Source organism: Monodelphis domestica, chromosome 2 (genome assembly GCF_027887165.1).
Source record: "Monodelphis domestica isolate mMonDom1 chromosome 2, mMonDom1.pri, whole genome shotgun sequence".
Taxonomy (NCBI): Eukaryota; Metazoa; Chordata; class Mammalia; order Didelphimorphia; family Didelphidae; genus Monodelphis; species Monodelphis domestica.
In genome coordinates, this window is record NC_077228.1 from 171,475,772 (window position 1) to 171,492,175 (window position 16,404).

The window sequence follows — 16,404 nt, forward strand, 5'->3', positions numbered from 1 at the left end:
GAGGATAGATAGATAGATAGATGATGTATAATAGATGATAGATAAATAGACAGAAGAACAGATAGATAGATAATAGGTAGATATATAGACACACAGACAGAAAGATCAAAGAGACAGACAGAGACAGACACATAGACAGACAGATAGATAAAAGAGACAGTCAGACAGATGGACAGATAGACAGACAGGCAGATAGATAGATAGATAGATAGATAGATAGATAGATAGATAGATAGATAGATAGATAGATAGATAGATAGATAGATAGATAGATAGCACATTCTATGTGCCAGGTGCTGTGCTGAGCAGAATAACTTATTTGATCCTCACAACAACCCTCCCTAAGTCTTCTCTTCTTAGGACCAGGTAGAATGCAATAGAGGGCATTGAACTGCAGTCAAGAAAACTTGAGTTCAAATCTAGTCTCATATGCATAATAGCTGTATGACTTTGGGAAAGTCATTTAAACTCTGCCTCAAGTTCCTCAACTCTAAAATGGGGATCATAATAGTACCTACCTTGGGCAGCTAGGTGGCACAGTGGAGAAAGAACTGGTCCTGGAGTTAGGAAGACGAGTTCAAATTCTGCCTCTGACTTTGAGTAAATTACTTAAGCCTTTTGGCATCAGTTTCTTCATCTGTCAAATGACCTAGAGAAGGAAAAACAAAGCATTTCAGTGCTTTTGCCAAAAAAACAAAAAACAAACAAACAAATGGAATCATAAAGAGTCAATCAAGTCTGAAAAAATGACTGGACAAAACTGAAAATTATCAACATATACATTTCCATACATAAAGACAGAAAATTACAGAGGTCTGTCCAGCAGCCTCTCTGAGGACTCAGGATTGTCTGCCCAATGTGGCATCATAGTCGGATAAATGAGATGAGACACACTGTGCATTCAGTCCATATATGCAGGCATCACACACAGTGCTCTGCCATAGTACCATGGTATGTTTATTATATAGGTTTTTGGTATACACACATAATCAATTCTCTATGTATGTTACATTCTATAGTTTGATTGGATATTATCAAGTCACCTAAACAACACTCTTGTGATGTTACTACAACAAAGAATTCTGTGATCATTTACTAGGTTTCTACAACACTCTGTAATAGATATGATTAATGTGAATAAAACCATTTGTAGGTTAGTACCCCTTGACCTACTGAGAGGATCATTGTGCTTTTGGTCAGCTTTTACTATCCATCATAATTGCTTGGGCGATGAACAACAAAACATATTCATATCTAGGTGTGAGGACTTTAGGCAGACCAATTTTGGGGTTTTCTTCAATTTACAAGTTGTTTTTCTTGTGTTACTTTGAAATGCCTAGCGATGTTGCTTGGCTTCTGTTCCAACAAACTCATTCGAGTGTGGTGACTATAGGACAAGATTCATTATAGCATTTATTGTAGGGCCTTGGAGCATATCTTGTGCTTGAGAAAGGAGGAGTCATGGGCAGTAATCTTTGGGCTTTTATTCTATAATTGCAATCTTTTGGGGGTAATAACCTAGGGGCTTAAGGTAGTGTATATATTTATTGATACTACAAGTATTTGCTCTCATGTTATTTCTCCTGTATTGGGGAGAGAATAATAATCATAATAAGTCCACTAGTGAGGAAAATTTGAGGAAAGAAGTCATAAAGGGGGATCAGAAGGGGCCATCAGTTTGGGGTCTATCTTTGCTGACCTTCCTTCCTCAGACCATGACCTTGTCAAATGGTCAGGGTATGATGGCTTCCAGCAGAAAATGAAGATTTAAAATGAAACTGAATTTATTGTATACAACTTAGTCCTTTTAATAATAAGGCTGGTTAGAGTCAAGCCTGGAGTTATGAGGACCTGTGTTCAAATGTGGCCTCAGACACTTCCTAGCCATGTAAACCTGGGCAAATCATTTAACCCCTTTTGCCTAGCTCTTGCCCTTCTGTCTTAGCATTGTTATTATCTGGCTTCATATACTGTCTAGCTTTGTGACCCTGGGCAAGTCACTTAATTCCAACTGCCTAAGCCCTTACTACTCTTCTGTCTTGGAACTGATACTTCTATTCTAAAAGAGAAGGCAAGGGTGTAAAAAAAATGTGTTAATAAGACAAAAAGTAAGGGTTAAAATAATAATATGCAGGGTGTCCCAAAAAAGCTAGCTTTACACTTAAACTTGTAGGAAGACTTTTGGAATACCCTCTATATTAAACTTAAGGTTATAGTACCAACATTATCCCACTTATCTGTTTCCCTTTCCTCTGATCCCCTAGTTCAGTGATGGCAAACCTTTTAGAGATGAAGTGCCAGCCCCCCTCCCCTTGCCCCCTCTTACTCTAGACAGGGGAGGGAGGAAGCACTCCCATTGGCTGCTGGGCAAGAGGTCAGGTAAAGTGAGAAATGTCCTCAGGCATATGGCAGGGGGACGGGGAGGGGCACTGGAGTCCCTCTGGCTTTCTAGTAAAGAACTCTGGAAGGGGAGTGTAAGCATGCCCACAGAGAGGGCTCTGCATGCCCTTTCTGGCACATGTGCCATGGGTTCACCATAATTACCTTAGTGCATTTTTTTAACCTTTTTTAACCCTTACTTTTTAAGACAGAAGGGCAAGGGTTAGACAAACAGGGTTAAGTGATTCACCCAGGGTCACACAGCTAGGAAATATCTGAGGTCATATTTGAACCCAGGTTCAAATAAACCTATGTGGGTTCATTTTATATCCTATAGCTTTGCTTAAGTTATTATTTCTATTTTTTTTGAATCATCAACAATGGAGGGGATGTGGGAAAATTGGGCTAATATACTGTTGGTAGAACTGTGAACTGATACAACCATTCTGGAGAACAATGTGGAACCATGCCCAAAGGGCCATAAAACTATGCATATCCTTTGACCCAGTAATACCACTACTGTGTGTCCCAATGAAATCAGAGATGAGAGAAAAGAACCTACTTGTACAAATATATTTTTAGAAGCTCTGTTTGTAGTAGCAAAGAATTGGTGTCCAACTGGGGAATGACTGAACAAGGTGTGGTATATGTAATGGAATGTATTATAGGTATATAATGGATCATATATGTATATATGTGTGTGTACATGTATATAATGTATATATATGTATATAAGTGTATATAGTGGAATGGAATATTGTAATGGATACTATTGAACCATAAGAAATGAGGAACAAAATAAGTTTAAAAAAACGTAGAAAGTGTTATATGAACTGATGCAAAGTGAAGTGAGCAGAAGCAGAAGAACAGCATATATAGTAATAGGAATATCATATGATGATCAATTGTTTTTTATTTTAAATTTATTTATTTAATTTAGAATATTTTTCCATGGTTACATGATTCATATTCTTTCCCTCCCCTTTTCTCTCCCCGCTCCCATAGCCAATGAGCAATTCAACTGGGTTTTATGTGTATCATTGATCAAGATTTATTTCCATATGATTAATATTTGTAATAGAGTGATCATTTAGAGTCTAGAGTCCCAATCATATCCCCATTGAACCATGTGATGCAGGAAATGTTTTTCTTCTGTGTTTCTACTCCCACAGTTCTTTCTCTGGATATGAATAGTGTTCTTTCTCATAAGTCCCTCAGAATTGTCCTGTTATGATGATCAATTGTGAAGCACTAAACCATTATTAGCAAAACAAGATTCCAAAGATAACTGCAAGGGATTCATGATAAAAAATGCTACCCAAAGTCAAAGAATTTGATTGTAAATCAAAGCGCACCATCTTTCACAACTAGTAAATGTCTGAGGTGAAATTTGAACTCAGCTCTTCCTGATTACAAGAAGGATGCCTAACCATTTTTCAAAGTGGGCCTTTTCAAAGATATTTTCCTTCATGATGTTGTGATATAAATAATTGTCTTGGTTCTGCTCACTTCATAGGATCATAGATTTAGAGCTGGAAGAGGCTTTATTTCCTTCATGATTTTTTTATTGCATATGTTATATATATCTTCTGTCATGGCATATGGAATATGGAAATCTGTATTGCAATGACAATATAAGCTATATCAGACTATCTACCACTTCGAGGAGGAGTAAGATGGAGGGAAGGAGAGAATTTGAATTGCAAAATGTCAGAAAACAATTGTCAAAAATTGCTTCTTTGTGTCATTGAAAATAATTTAAAAAGTTAAATTTTAAAATATATTTCATTGAACCTCTTTCTTTAGTTTCTTTCTTGTGAGTCCCCTATGCATTCTCTTTCATTATAGTTGTAATGCTAAGCATTTTACATATGTCTCACTTAATTCTCCCCACACTATTTATTATCCCAATTTTATTGTCCAGGAAATTGAGGCAGAGGTTATTTTTTATTTTTATAGTTCTTTTTATTTTATTTTCACAATTACATGTAATAATAATTTTCAACATGTTTTTCAAAATTACAAGATCCAAATGGTTTTTCTTCTTCACCCCAACTCCCAACCCAGAAATGATAAACATTTTCATCTGGGTTACAATATGTATTATCATGCAAACTTACTTCCATATTGGTCATTGTTGCAAGAGAATACTCATATAAAACCAAAACCCCAAAATAAAAACACAGATAAACTAAAGTGAAAATCATATGCTTTGATCTGCATTCTGACTTCAACAATTCTTTCTCTAGAGGTGGAGAGCATTCTATGTGATAAGTTCTTCTGAACTGTCCTGGATCATTGTATGCTTGAGAATAGCTTTCACAGTTGATCATCATACTATATTGCTGTTGCCGTGTGCAATGTTTTTGGGGTTCTGCTTATTTCATTCTGCATCAGCTCTTTCTGAAATCATCCTGCTTTATCATTTTATATAGTGCAATAATATTCCAACATTATCATATATCACAATTTGTTCAACCAGTACCCAATTGATGGGCATCCCCTCATTTTCAAGTTCTTTGCCATGACGAAAAAGGCTGCTATGAATATTTTTGTACAAGTAGGTCCTTTCTTCTTTTTTTGATGAGGCAGAGATTATAGTGACTCACCCAGGATCACAACAAGTAAATGTCTGAGGTGAGATCTGAACTCAGCTCTTCCTGGTTGCATGAAGGATGTCTATCCACCAACTGCTCATTATATTTGTCAGAGTTCAACCTTTTCAAAGTCATTTTCCTTTACGATGTTGTGGTATAAATAGTTGTCTTGGTTCTGCTCACTTCATAGGTTTATAGATTTAGAGCTGGAAGGGGCTTTAAATAAAGATCATTCAGTGCAATGGTCTCATTTTAATAGATGAGAAAATTGAGGGCACAAATAGGTTAAGTGATATGCCCAGGGCATATGACTAGCTAGAAGTGTCTAAGATGGGATTTGATTTCCATCCATCATTCCACACAATCTCTTCATCAATCCATAAAAATCTTTCCTGGATTTCTCTGAATAAATCCTTTGTCACAGTAATATTCTATTATACTTTAATAGCACACAATTTGCTTAAACACTCCCCAATTGACAGACACCCCTTTTCTTTCCAGTTCTTGGCTGTAACAAAAAAGCATTGTAATAATTTTTTGTATATAGATAGGATTAATTTCCTTTATTTTATTTCTTTGGGGGTATTTTCCCAGTAGTAGTGTTCTGGGTCAAAGAGTATACACACTTTATTGATGTTGGCAGGGTATAGTTCCAAGTTGTTTTCCAGAATGCTTGAAGGGCTCTACCAGTAGTGCCTGCCTTCTCACATTCCCTCTAGTAATCATTTTCCTTATTTATCATCTTTATCAGCTTTGAAAGGTGTGAAGTGAGACCTCTGAGTTGTTTTAATTAGCATTTCTCTTGTCATTTGGATAATTTTTTCATATGGTCAACAGCTACCATTTCTTTCCTTGAGAACTGCCTGTATGTATACTTTGGCTATTTATCTCTTGAGATGATGTAAATATCTGAAGTTCTGTCACCTGCTAGAAAAGTTAGAAATGTTACTTGTTGGCCTTAGAAGAACTAGGAGCCATTCCAATGGATGGAATATGTAAAGGAGGTAATTTAGGCTGGATGTCAAAAGAATCTTTTTAACAATTAGAACTGTCCCAAAGTGGAATGAACAGCCTAAACAGACAGTGGGCTGTTGCTCCATCTTGGACATCTTTGAATGGAGGCTGGACAACTCCTTTTAGTGTATAATTAAAGAGAAGATTCCTTTCCTGTATTGGTTGTACTGATGGCTGCTGAGATCTTTTCCATTTCTCAAATTTTGAGATACAATGATTTGTCCTTTTCTAGATAAAGCAAATTCTTGGAGGTTAGAGACTATTTTGCTTTGATTATAGTTATCTCCAGCACCTAGAACAGTGCCTGGCACAGAAAAAACACTTAATAATTTCTTGGTGTTTGTTAGAGCCTCACCATTTATACCTATAAGGGAAATAAGGTAAGATCAAAGGCATCATACCACGGTGGGAAGAATGAAGAATTTGGAGTCATAAGACCTGAGCTTGGAGTCCTGGCTCTGCTCCTTACCACCTATATGAACAATTCTCTGCAACTTTCTGGGGTTCAGTTCCTTGTCTGTAAAATGAGGGGTTGCACTAGATAATAGTAGCAGCTGCTTCACAGAGCTATATCAAATTATATATATATATATATATATATAAGACTTTAAAATGGCTTAGCATAATGCCTGGAACATTTTATGTGCTATAGAAATGCTTATTTCCTCCTCTTCTCTTCTCTTTAGATAACTGCTGAAATTCTTTCATGCTCCAAATTCTATATTTTTTTCCTTCCTACTTTACAAGGAAGGAAATGGAATCTTAAAATAATTATATTAACTGCCAACACAGATAAACACGATTTATAGTTTCCTTAATAAACATGCACATTATCTTATTTGCTTTTCAAAACAAACTCTCAAATTAGGTAACATGAGAATTATTATTCCCTATTTTATGAACAAGGAAGTTGACTTATTCAAGGTCATACAGTTAGAGACATGGAAAGATTCGCACTTGGGGTTCTCCTGCTTCTAAAACCAGAATTGTTTTCACCCAGTCAGTATTCCTTTAGGTTTTCTCCTCAGACTTGGGGATTGTTCTTGGATTGTCTCCACTTCACCTCCTCACTCATCAGGTGTCCACTCTTCCCCCACCTCACCTGGCAACCATCAGCCTCCCTCCCTAATCCCTGAAGGTCTCCAGGTGGCCACCAGGGGTCAGGATAGTCCTATTACCACCCATGAATGCATAGTGGGAGGACCGGGGTGGAAGGACCCCAAAGATCTTACTCTCCTTTCTGCTTTGTATTTCCTTCTTCCTCCTCGCCTCTTTACCTTTCTCTCTCTCTCTTCCCCCTCCAGCTCCCGTCCCCCCCCCCCCCACCCGTGAGAAAACCCAGAAAGCACCCAGGCATACAGAAAAACCCACCCTGGGGCGGGGACTGTCCGGTTTCTGGCCAGATCTACGATGCAGAACGAACAGGGAAGGGCTGGCATTGGGTGGGGCTGTTTCGGGAAATGGGGGTAACTATTCCGAACTCAGCTCCCAATTCAACTTTCCTTTCTGCGGGGGGGGGGGGGGGTGCAACAAGGAGTGCGAGGTCCTAAATGAACCCTTCTTCCAGGGAGTATGGGACTCTAGAAAGATGTATCGTCTACAATCCTGGACCATTGTGGTTCCAGAGGTACTACCTGAACCTGCTTCATCTCCATTCCATTTCCTCAGCCCAGGCACTGCCTCAGGGCACAGAAAAAAAAGGTGGGGGGGGGGGTCTAGGCAGACTGGCTTCCCGCTGTGCGTGGGGAGAGAGAGGGGATGGGTGTGTGTGGGGGTGACGACAGGTGGAGAACAAACAGGTTGTCCGAGGGTTGAGTGATCTGGAGCCCAGTGTACCGGAGGGGTCAGGAATGTGTGGGGAGGAGGTGGAAGAGGAGGAGGAGGAGGAGGAAAAGTAAAAGGAGGAGGGGTTGTGAAGGGGAAGGAGGGGTTGTGAAGGGGGGGGGGTTGTGTCACCTGTCACCTGCTCTGGCTCGGAGCCTCGGGCGGAGGACTGGTATAAAGCAGCGGGCTCCAGAGCCTGGCCCAGCCTCTTGGGCAGAACCTGGCCCAGCCTGCTCACTGCTCTTCTCCGTTGGTTACCACCATGACACCCGGCATCCAACCCACCGTGGTCCTTGTATTGTTCCTGGTACCTACAGGTGAGGAGGAGGAAAAAAGAGATGGGGTAGGAGGCAGCTTGCCTCCTGGCATTTTTATGGCCTGTGCGCTGGTTTTTTGTGCTGGTTTTTTTTTTTTTAACCTTTGGCTGTGAGAGCTAAAGAGGGAGGGAATCCTGGTGAGAGGGGGAGCCAAGCTGGTGCCAAAGTGAAGGAAGGAGAAGGGGGCATAGGAACCTGGGACTGAGAGGAGGCCTAGCTGGAAGGACAAGGCAGGCAGTGAAGGATCCTGCTGGACTTTTGTTGTTCAATCATTTCAGTTGTGTGTGATTCCTCTTGACTCCATTTGGGGTTTTCTTGGCAAAGGTACTAACATGGTTTGCCATTTCCTTCTCCAGCTCATTTTACAGAGGCAAACAGGGTTAAGTGACTTGCTCAGGGTCATACAGCTAGTACATGGAAGAAGTTCCTGATTTCAGACCTGATAAACTATTTGTTGTACTACTTAGCTGCCCTGCTTGATTTACCTAGAGTATTTCTTCATGGTGGGAGAAGGGGTGGTAGATATGGAACTGGTAGTAAGGTGTGGGGAGCAGAACAACTAGGGAAGAAAACTAGAAGAGACATGGAGGGAAATTATGGGCCAGCAGGGGATTCTGGGAAGGTGGAGGATCTGGTGTAGTGGGGCTTTCTGCCTTGGCCCCTCAAATCTCTTTCTTCTACTTTTTGCCTAAATTTCTCTGGGTCTGTTAATTCTTCTTGATCTATATTGGTCCCCAGGCTAACCTAGCGTCTCTAACTCTTATAGCTATCATCCACAGCACCTCTGGCACTAATAATGGCTTAGACTCAATGATGGCAAATTATGAGAAAACATCTGGCAATAGAAACAAAAACAATATGAACCTCAGCATCAGAACTCCAACTGTGGCCAGTTCTATATTTGCATCTACTACTCACCAAAGTACCACAGTTACATCTGATACTTACCCAAGTACCACATCTACATCTACTATTCATCAAAGTACCACAGTTACATCCTCTATTCCCCCAACCACTCCATCTACACACACTATTTACCCAAGCACCATATCTAGACCCACTAGTAACCACAGCACCATATCTACACACACTAGTCACCACAGCACCCTATCTAGACCCACTAGTAACCACAGCACCATATCTACACCCACTAATCACCACAGCACTATATCTAGACCCACTAGTAACCACAGCACCATATCTACACCCACTAGTCACCACAGCACCATATCTAGACCCACTAGTAACCACAGCACCATATCTACACCCACTAGTCACCACAGCACCATATCTAGACCCACTAGTAACCACAGCACCATATCTAGACCCACTAGTAACCACAGCACCATATCTACACCCACTAGTCACCACAGCACCATATCTACACCCACTAGTAACCACAGCACCATATCTACACCCACTAGTCACCACAGCACCATATCTAGACCCACTAGTAACCACAGCACCATATCTAGACCCACTAGAAACCACAGCACCATATCTAGACCCACTAGAAACCACAGCACCATATCTACACCCACTAATCACCACAGCACCATATCTAGACCCACTAGTAACCACAGCACCATATCTACACCCACTAGTCACCACAGCACCATATCTACACCCACTAGTCACCACAGCACCATATCTAGACCCACTAGTAACCACAGCACCATATCTAGACCCACTAGTAACCACAGCACCATATCTACACCCACTAGTCACCACAGCACCATATCTAGACCCACTAGTAACCACAGCACCATATCTAGACCCACTAGAAACCACAGCACCATATCTAGACCCACTAGAAACCACAGCACCATATCTACACCCACTAGTCACCACAGCACCATATCTAGACCCACTAGTAACCACAGCACCATATCTACACCCACTAATCACCACAGCGCCATATCTAGATCCACTAGTTACCACAGCACCATATCTGCACCCACTAATCACCACAGCACCATATCTACACCCACTAATCACCACAACACCATATCTAGACCCACTAGTTACCACAGCACCATATCTACACCCACAAGTCACCACAGCACCATACCTATACCTTCTAGACACCAAAGAATCATATCTACACCCACTAATCACCACAGCACCATATCTACACCCACTAATCACCAGAGTACCATATCTACACCCACTAGTCACCACAGCACCATACCTATACCTGCTAGACACCAAAGAATTATATCTACACCCACTAGTTACCACAGCACCATATCTACACCCACTAATCACCACAGCACCATATCTAGATCCACTAGTTACCATAGCACCATATCTACACCCATCATTCACCAAAAAACCATATCCATGCCCACTGGTCACCATAGCACTATATCTAGACCCACTAGTTACCACAGCACCATATCTACACCCACTAGTTACCATAGCACCATATCTACACCCACTAACCACCACAGCACCATATCTAGACCCAGTAGTTACCATAGCACCATATCTACACCCATCATTCACCAAAAAACCATATCTATACCCACTACTCACCACAGCACCATATCTACATCTACTAGTCATCACAGCACCTCAGTTATACCCACTAGCCACCACAGCACTATATCTACTCCCATTGCTCACCACAACAGTACAATTATATCCACTAGCCACCACAGCACCATATCTACTCCCACTACTCACCACAGCACCACAGTCATACCCACTAACCACCACAGCAACATATCTACTCCCACTACTCACCACAGCACCACAGTCATACCCACTAGCCACCACAGCACCATATCTACTCCCACTACTCACCACAGCACCACAGTCATACCCACTAACCACCACAGCACCATGTCTACTCTCACTACTCACCACAGCACCACAGTCATACCCACTACTCACCACAGCACCATATCTACTCCCACTACTCACCACAGCACCACAGCCATACCCACTAACCACCACAGCACCATATCTACTCCCACTACTCACCACAGCACCACAGCCATACCCACTAACCACCATAGCACCATATCTACTCCCACTACTCACCACAGCACCACAGTCATACCCACTAACCACCATAGCACCATATCTACTCCCACTACTCACCACAGCACCACAGTCATACCCACTAACCACCATAGCACCATATCTATTCCCACTACTCACAACAGCACCACAGTCATACCCACTAACCACCATAGCACCATATCTACTCCCACTACTCACCACAGCACCACAGTCATACCCACTAACCACCATAGCACCATATCTACTCCCACTACTCACCACAGCACTGCAGTTACAGCCCCTAAGCATCACCCAGCAACAACTGGTAACCCCAAGAGTATTTCTTCAACCATTCACCAAATAGCTACTTCTGGCCCCAACAATAATCACAGCTCCATCTCACAATCCATTACTATCAGCCAAAGCACCTCTCACCATCCAGCTGTCGTCATTGCTGAGAACTCCATGTTCTTCCTCTCATTCCGCATCCTCTCCAAGAATTTTAACTCTTCCCTGGAAAATCCCAGCTCTCTCTACTATCAAGAACTGAAGAATTCTCTTAGTGATCTGGTAGGTACTCTTTCCCCTATAGGCTGGGAAATCAGATCATTCCTCTAACAAATGTCCATTTATTCCTTTGGCACCCTGGCTCAATTTCTTTCTTCCTCTCCTTCCTCAGTTGCAGCAGATCTACAAAAACAAGGCATTTATGACTTTTTACCTGCTCCAATTCAGGTATCAGTCTGCAGACATGGGTGGTATTGAGGATGGGTGGGTCACCAGCTTGGATAAGGGGAAAAGCACCAATTCCAAGAAGAGGGAAAAAGTATTCTGAACCAGGAGCTGGAACCTATAGGACTCAGGTGCCAATCTCCTTGTGCCCAGAATGGGCTCTGTGGTTACAGACTGTATCCTGGTCTTCCAAGAGGGCAGCATCACAGCCAGTGAAGTACAGAACCTGTTTGCTGAAAATCTGAAAAAAGGTTACATATACAACCTGAACATTTCATCATCAGATATAATTGGTAAGGCAGGCCACCTCTGCTGTGTCTCCCCCCACCCCCCTGCCCCGACACCCCAGGGTTACTCCCCAGGTACTCTCTGGGAATTCTGAGCATTCCTCCACCAGATAGTCTGTACACCCCCAGAATCAAGAATCCATATTTCCAGTTCTCTCATCCCACACTCTTGTGTCTCCTTGGATCTAAATACACAGTCTCCCAGGCACACATTCCCCTTCTGTGGGGAGGGTAGCAGGGATCTAAAAGAATATTGGGTCAGGACATCCTTGTCCTGCTCCCCTAGAAGATTCTTTTATACTCCCATTCTCCCTTCTAGTCCGTGATTGGAATTCTAAAACTTCATCTACTGGATCTTCTGTGCCTGGCTATGGCATAGCTTTGCTGGTGATAGTCTGTATCCTGCTCGCTCTGGCAATTCTCCACCTTGCTGTCATGGTAAGTGCTTCATCCAGCCCAGATATTTTAGTCCTCCCCCCCCCCTTCCTGGTTCCTTAACTATTATCCACTGTGCCCCTTCTCCTTAATCTCCACCACTCCCAGGGGCTATGTCAGTTCCGCCGGAAACATTGTGGACAGCTGGACATCTTCCCATCCCAAGACTCTTACCATCCCATGAATGAATACCCCCTTTATCATACCCATGGACGATATGTGCCCCCAGGCAACACCAAGCGCAGCCCCTATGAAGAGGTGAGGCTGCCCTCCCACCCTATCCCCCCTCCACTCCCCCCCCCCCACTGGGAAGGCAAGTTTGGCTGGGATCTAAGAAAGGATAAAAGAGACCCAGGAAAAATTCAGTGTGCAGTGGGCACAGAGAAGTGGGAAGGGCAGAGTCCAGATATCATAGTGTACTGAGGTGATTTGAAGAGTTCCTTAGAGTTGACATAGAGGAATGGGCATTGTAGGACACAGGAGCTCAGACACTGCTGAATATGGAGGGCCAGAAGGGTAGGGCTGAGAAGCCTGGGCGACCTGGGTAAGGGTAGGAATCCAGGAAGAGGGGAGTTCTGGGAGCCAGTGACCACCACGCCCCACTTCTCCTTCATTCCTACTGGAGGGTGCCAGGTACAATGGATGTCCCTGGTACCTTTACCAAACATTCTCATGGCTCAGTAGAGTTGGTGCCAGTCTAGGCAACTGCCTGGGTGCCCAGGGGGCAGAGTGGGTGGAAAGTAGTGCCTGGGATGGGGAGATACAAGTCCCCCAAGGACCAACAGGGATGGGTACTTCGAATGGTGAATTGGAAAATGCTTTGGGGAGAGGCAAATTTTTTGAGGGGAGGATGCGGTGTTGTTTTTGAAGGGAAGGCAGTAAAACCAGAGAAGAATTAGATGAAAGGGGGCAATTCTCTGGCAAGACCCAGAGGCAGATTTTCCCCCCTTTCCTCCACCACTCCCTACCCCCTTTCTTCTCTTTCCCTCCACTGGGCTCAGGCCACTGGGTAAATAATTACCACTCTTCATCTTGGGCTGAAATTTTTGGTGGGGGAAGGGAGAATCTTGACTCTTCCCCAGTCCCCTCCTAGTTATGAGGCCCACTCCATGCCTCCTAGCTATCTGCTCTGTCCCCTCTTTGGGGAGGAAGGAATTGAGGAAGCTAGAGATAAGAGAGTGGGGGTGGGAAGACTAAGGCTGGGATCCAGGGAGGGGGCCTGGCAGTGGGAAGGAGGAGGAGGGAAAGGTGCTGTTTACAGTCGCATGGGGCTGTTGGTGGGGCCCTGGCAGGTGCTCCTTCTGTGTTAACCCTGTAGGGCAATGGGGAGAGGACCCTGGTGTCCTCCTCCTGGCACTCCACCACCAAAGGGGCCCCAGGGGGTATGCTATCCTCCTTCAATACCCTTTCTCTGTACCCCCCAAAACAAACATTCCTCCCCCTTTTATCCCCCCCATCTCTCTAGGAAATGGTGGCAACAGCCTCTCTTATGTAAACCCCAAATTAACACACATATATTCCTCCCCTCTTCTCCCCCGCCCCTTCCCCCTGCCAGATCTCTCCAGGAAATGGTGGCAACAGCCTCTCTTATGTGAACCCGGTGGCCACTTCTGCTAACCTGTAGAGGAATGGTGCCAGCTATGTGCCGAGGGCCAAGTGCTGCCTGCCGGGGGCACTTCCCCCATTTCTTGGTCTTTACCCCTCCCCCTCCTGGAAGGGAAAGCCGGGAGTCCGGAGTGGGTAGTGTCTTGAGGGCGAAGGCTCCTTGGACACAGTCCCTGTCACCCATTTCCAGATGAAGTTGTCAGAGACCACCCATATGCCCTGTCTGGAGGGGCAGTGACACTTTCTGGCAGATGACAGAACCAGGGTGGTTTGGGGGAGGAGGGGGAGGAATTTGCATTTGACGGAATAAAACTGGCAACCCCCACTAACACACATCTCTGAACCTCTTCTCATTCCTTCCTCGGCCCTGGCTCACCCTTAAACTCCACTCAAGTCTCAAAATCACCAGTGGGTTTGGGGGACCCTCAAACTCCACTCAAGCCTCAAAGTCACCAGTGGGTTTGGGGGACCCTCAAACTCCGCTCAAGCCTCAAAGTCACCAGTGGGTTTGGGGGACCCTCAAACTCTGCTCAAGCCTCAAAGTCACCAGTGGGTTTGGGGGACCCTCAAACTCCACTCAAGCCTCAAAGTCACCAGTGGGTTTGGGGGACCCTCAAACTCCACTCAAGCCTCAAAGTCACCAGTGGGTTTGGGGGACCCTCAAACTCCGCTCAAGCCTCAAAGTCACCAGTGGGTTTGGGGGAAGAGTTGAGGATTGAGTGGGTGGGTTGTCGGGATCTGGGGTAAGCATTGGGATATCTCTGGAGAAGGGACAAACCAAAAAGCAGAAGGTTCCTTCCATCTGCTTCCATTTTACAGATGACCAACAGGAAGGTAAGAAAGCTGAAATGAGTTCTCCCAGCTTGGAGCCCCAGCCCTGGGAGCCACTGACCCTGGCTGAGGGCAGAGGGGAGTGTCTTGGTGGGGAATTGGGACTAGGCTACTTTGGGGAGTGGATGGGGGAAAGAGATACTGGACAGAGGTGGCTTCCTTGAAGGTCAAGAAGGAACTTGGACAGGAAAACTAATGAGACCACAGAAAGGGAAGAAATCTTGCGGGCATCATGTGGGGAGACCAGGGCTTTGGAGTAGGGGAAAGGAGAGATTCGCTGTGGGTGGGTGTACTATTGGCAAAGTGCAAAGTGGAGATGGGTGGCACCTCAGTTTGCCCTAGATTAGCTGTTTGACCTTGGGCGTTGCTGACCCCTTCCATTGTGCCTTAATTACCTCATCTGTAAAATAAGCAAGTTGCTAGAGATAATCTCTTGAGGTCCTTTTCAACTTTCCCTTTCTGCATTCGATATTCCGAGGGGATTGATAGCCCTGGGGGAAGGGGCGTCCAGTTGGGTGAGTACAATATAAATTTGGCAGCAAGACCTAGGACTGCCTGATGCCTCTCGCCCATTTCTGATGATTCCCAGAAGGAAGGAGGAAACAAAACTGAGAGGAAAGCTTAGTGTCAAGAGGGACAGTCTACCCCCACCCTAGCCCCTGACGTGCTTGGCGTGCTTGGCTGTGCTGGCTCAACCCAGATAGGGGTTCCTTCTCACATCCAGGCAGGTGGAGCCTCCTTCCCCTCTGGCCCAGTGCCAGGGGGACAGCTCTATTCTTAGCTGGCTGGGTGCTAAGTAAATCCCAGAGTGGTGATAACAGTAACAGAGTCAACAGAGTTTTGATAAGAGGGCCTGTGTGAGATCCGGGCACTGACATGGTGCCAGTTCCCTCTTCTTTCAAGGCTGCTCTGAGAGTCTCCTAATTAGCCATTCCTTGCCTTGTCTGGGTGTTTCCACCCCCATTTATGGTGGTGAAGATCCATCTTTTTCCCCCCTCCATCTTTCCCCCAGCCACTCTGGGAATGGTACAATGATTCCAGGGCATTCATGCCATCTTGGTTGATTGACCACTGCAGTCCTGCCCCCCACCTCCTTAGCTACATTCCCCCAGGTGTTGGGCAGATACGGCCCCCATGCCACTCCCTGGCCAGTCCCGGATGCCCTGTGGCTGGGGTAGTGGCCTCAGCTGGCTTCCTAGCCCAGAGCAGCATCCATTTGGAGTGATGGCACCCTCTGGTGGCTTTCTATTGCATGTCTCTGTGTGGCTAAATGTGGCTGGATGGGTTTGTACTCTGCATGTTTGTGAATGCTCTAGGTGTGATCTGTATTGTGAATGCCCTGTATATATGTGTCGTGAGCATGCACGAGTGTAG

At 44.5% G+C, this 16,404-nt stretch overlaps 1 protein-coding gene across 2 annotated transcripts; it reads left to right on the forward strand.

The window, feature by feature from the left end:
• Positions 1 to 7,939: 7,939 nt before the first annotated feature.
• MUC1 (mucin 1, cell surface associated) lies at positions 7,940 to 14,528 on the forward strand. Of its 2 annotated transcripts, XM_056816301.1 has the most exons (7): positions 7,948 to 8,131; positions 8,898 to 11,710; positions 11,820 to 11,875; positions 12,026 to 12,165; positions 12,479 to 12,597; positions 12,703 to 12,852; positions 14,150 to 14,528. In XM_056816301.1, the coding sequence occupies exons 1-7, from the start codon at positions 8,077 to 8,079 to the stop codon at positions 14,216 to 14,218; spliced, it is 3,402 nt and encodes a 1,133-aa protein (XP_056672279.1). In that variant the 5' UTR covers positions 7,948 to 8,076; the 3' UTR covers positions 14,219 to 14,528. The 2 variants fall into 2 exon arrangements, 1 of the variants encoding a protein (XP_056672279.1); XR_008916297.1 differs by lacking the exons at positions 12,703 to 12,852; positions 14,150 to 14,528 and having other exon boundaries at positions 7,940 to 8,131; positions 12,046 to 12,165; positions 12,479 to 12,576.
• Positions 14,529 to 16,404: the final 1,876 nt, after the last annotated feature.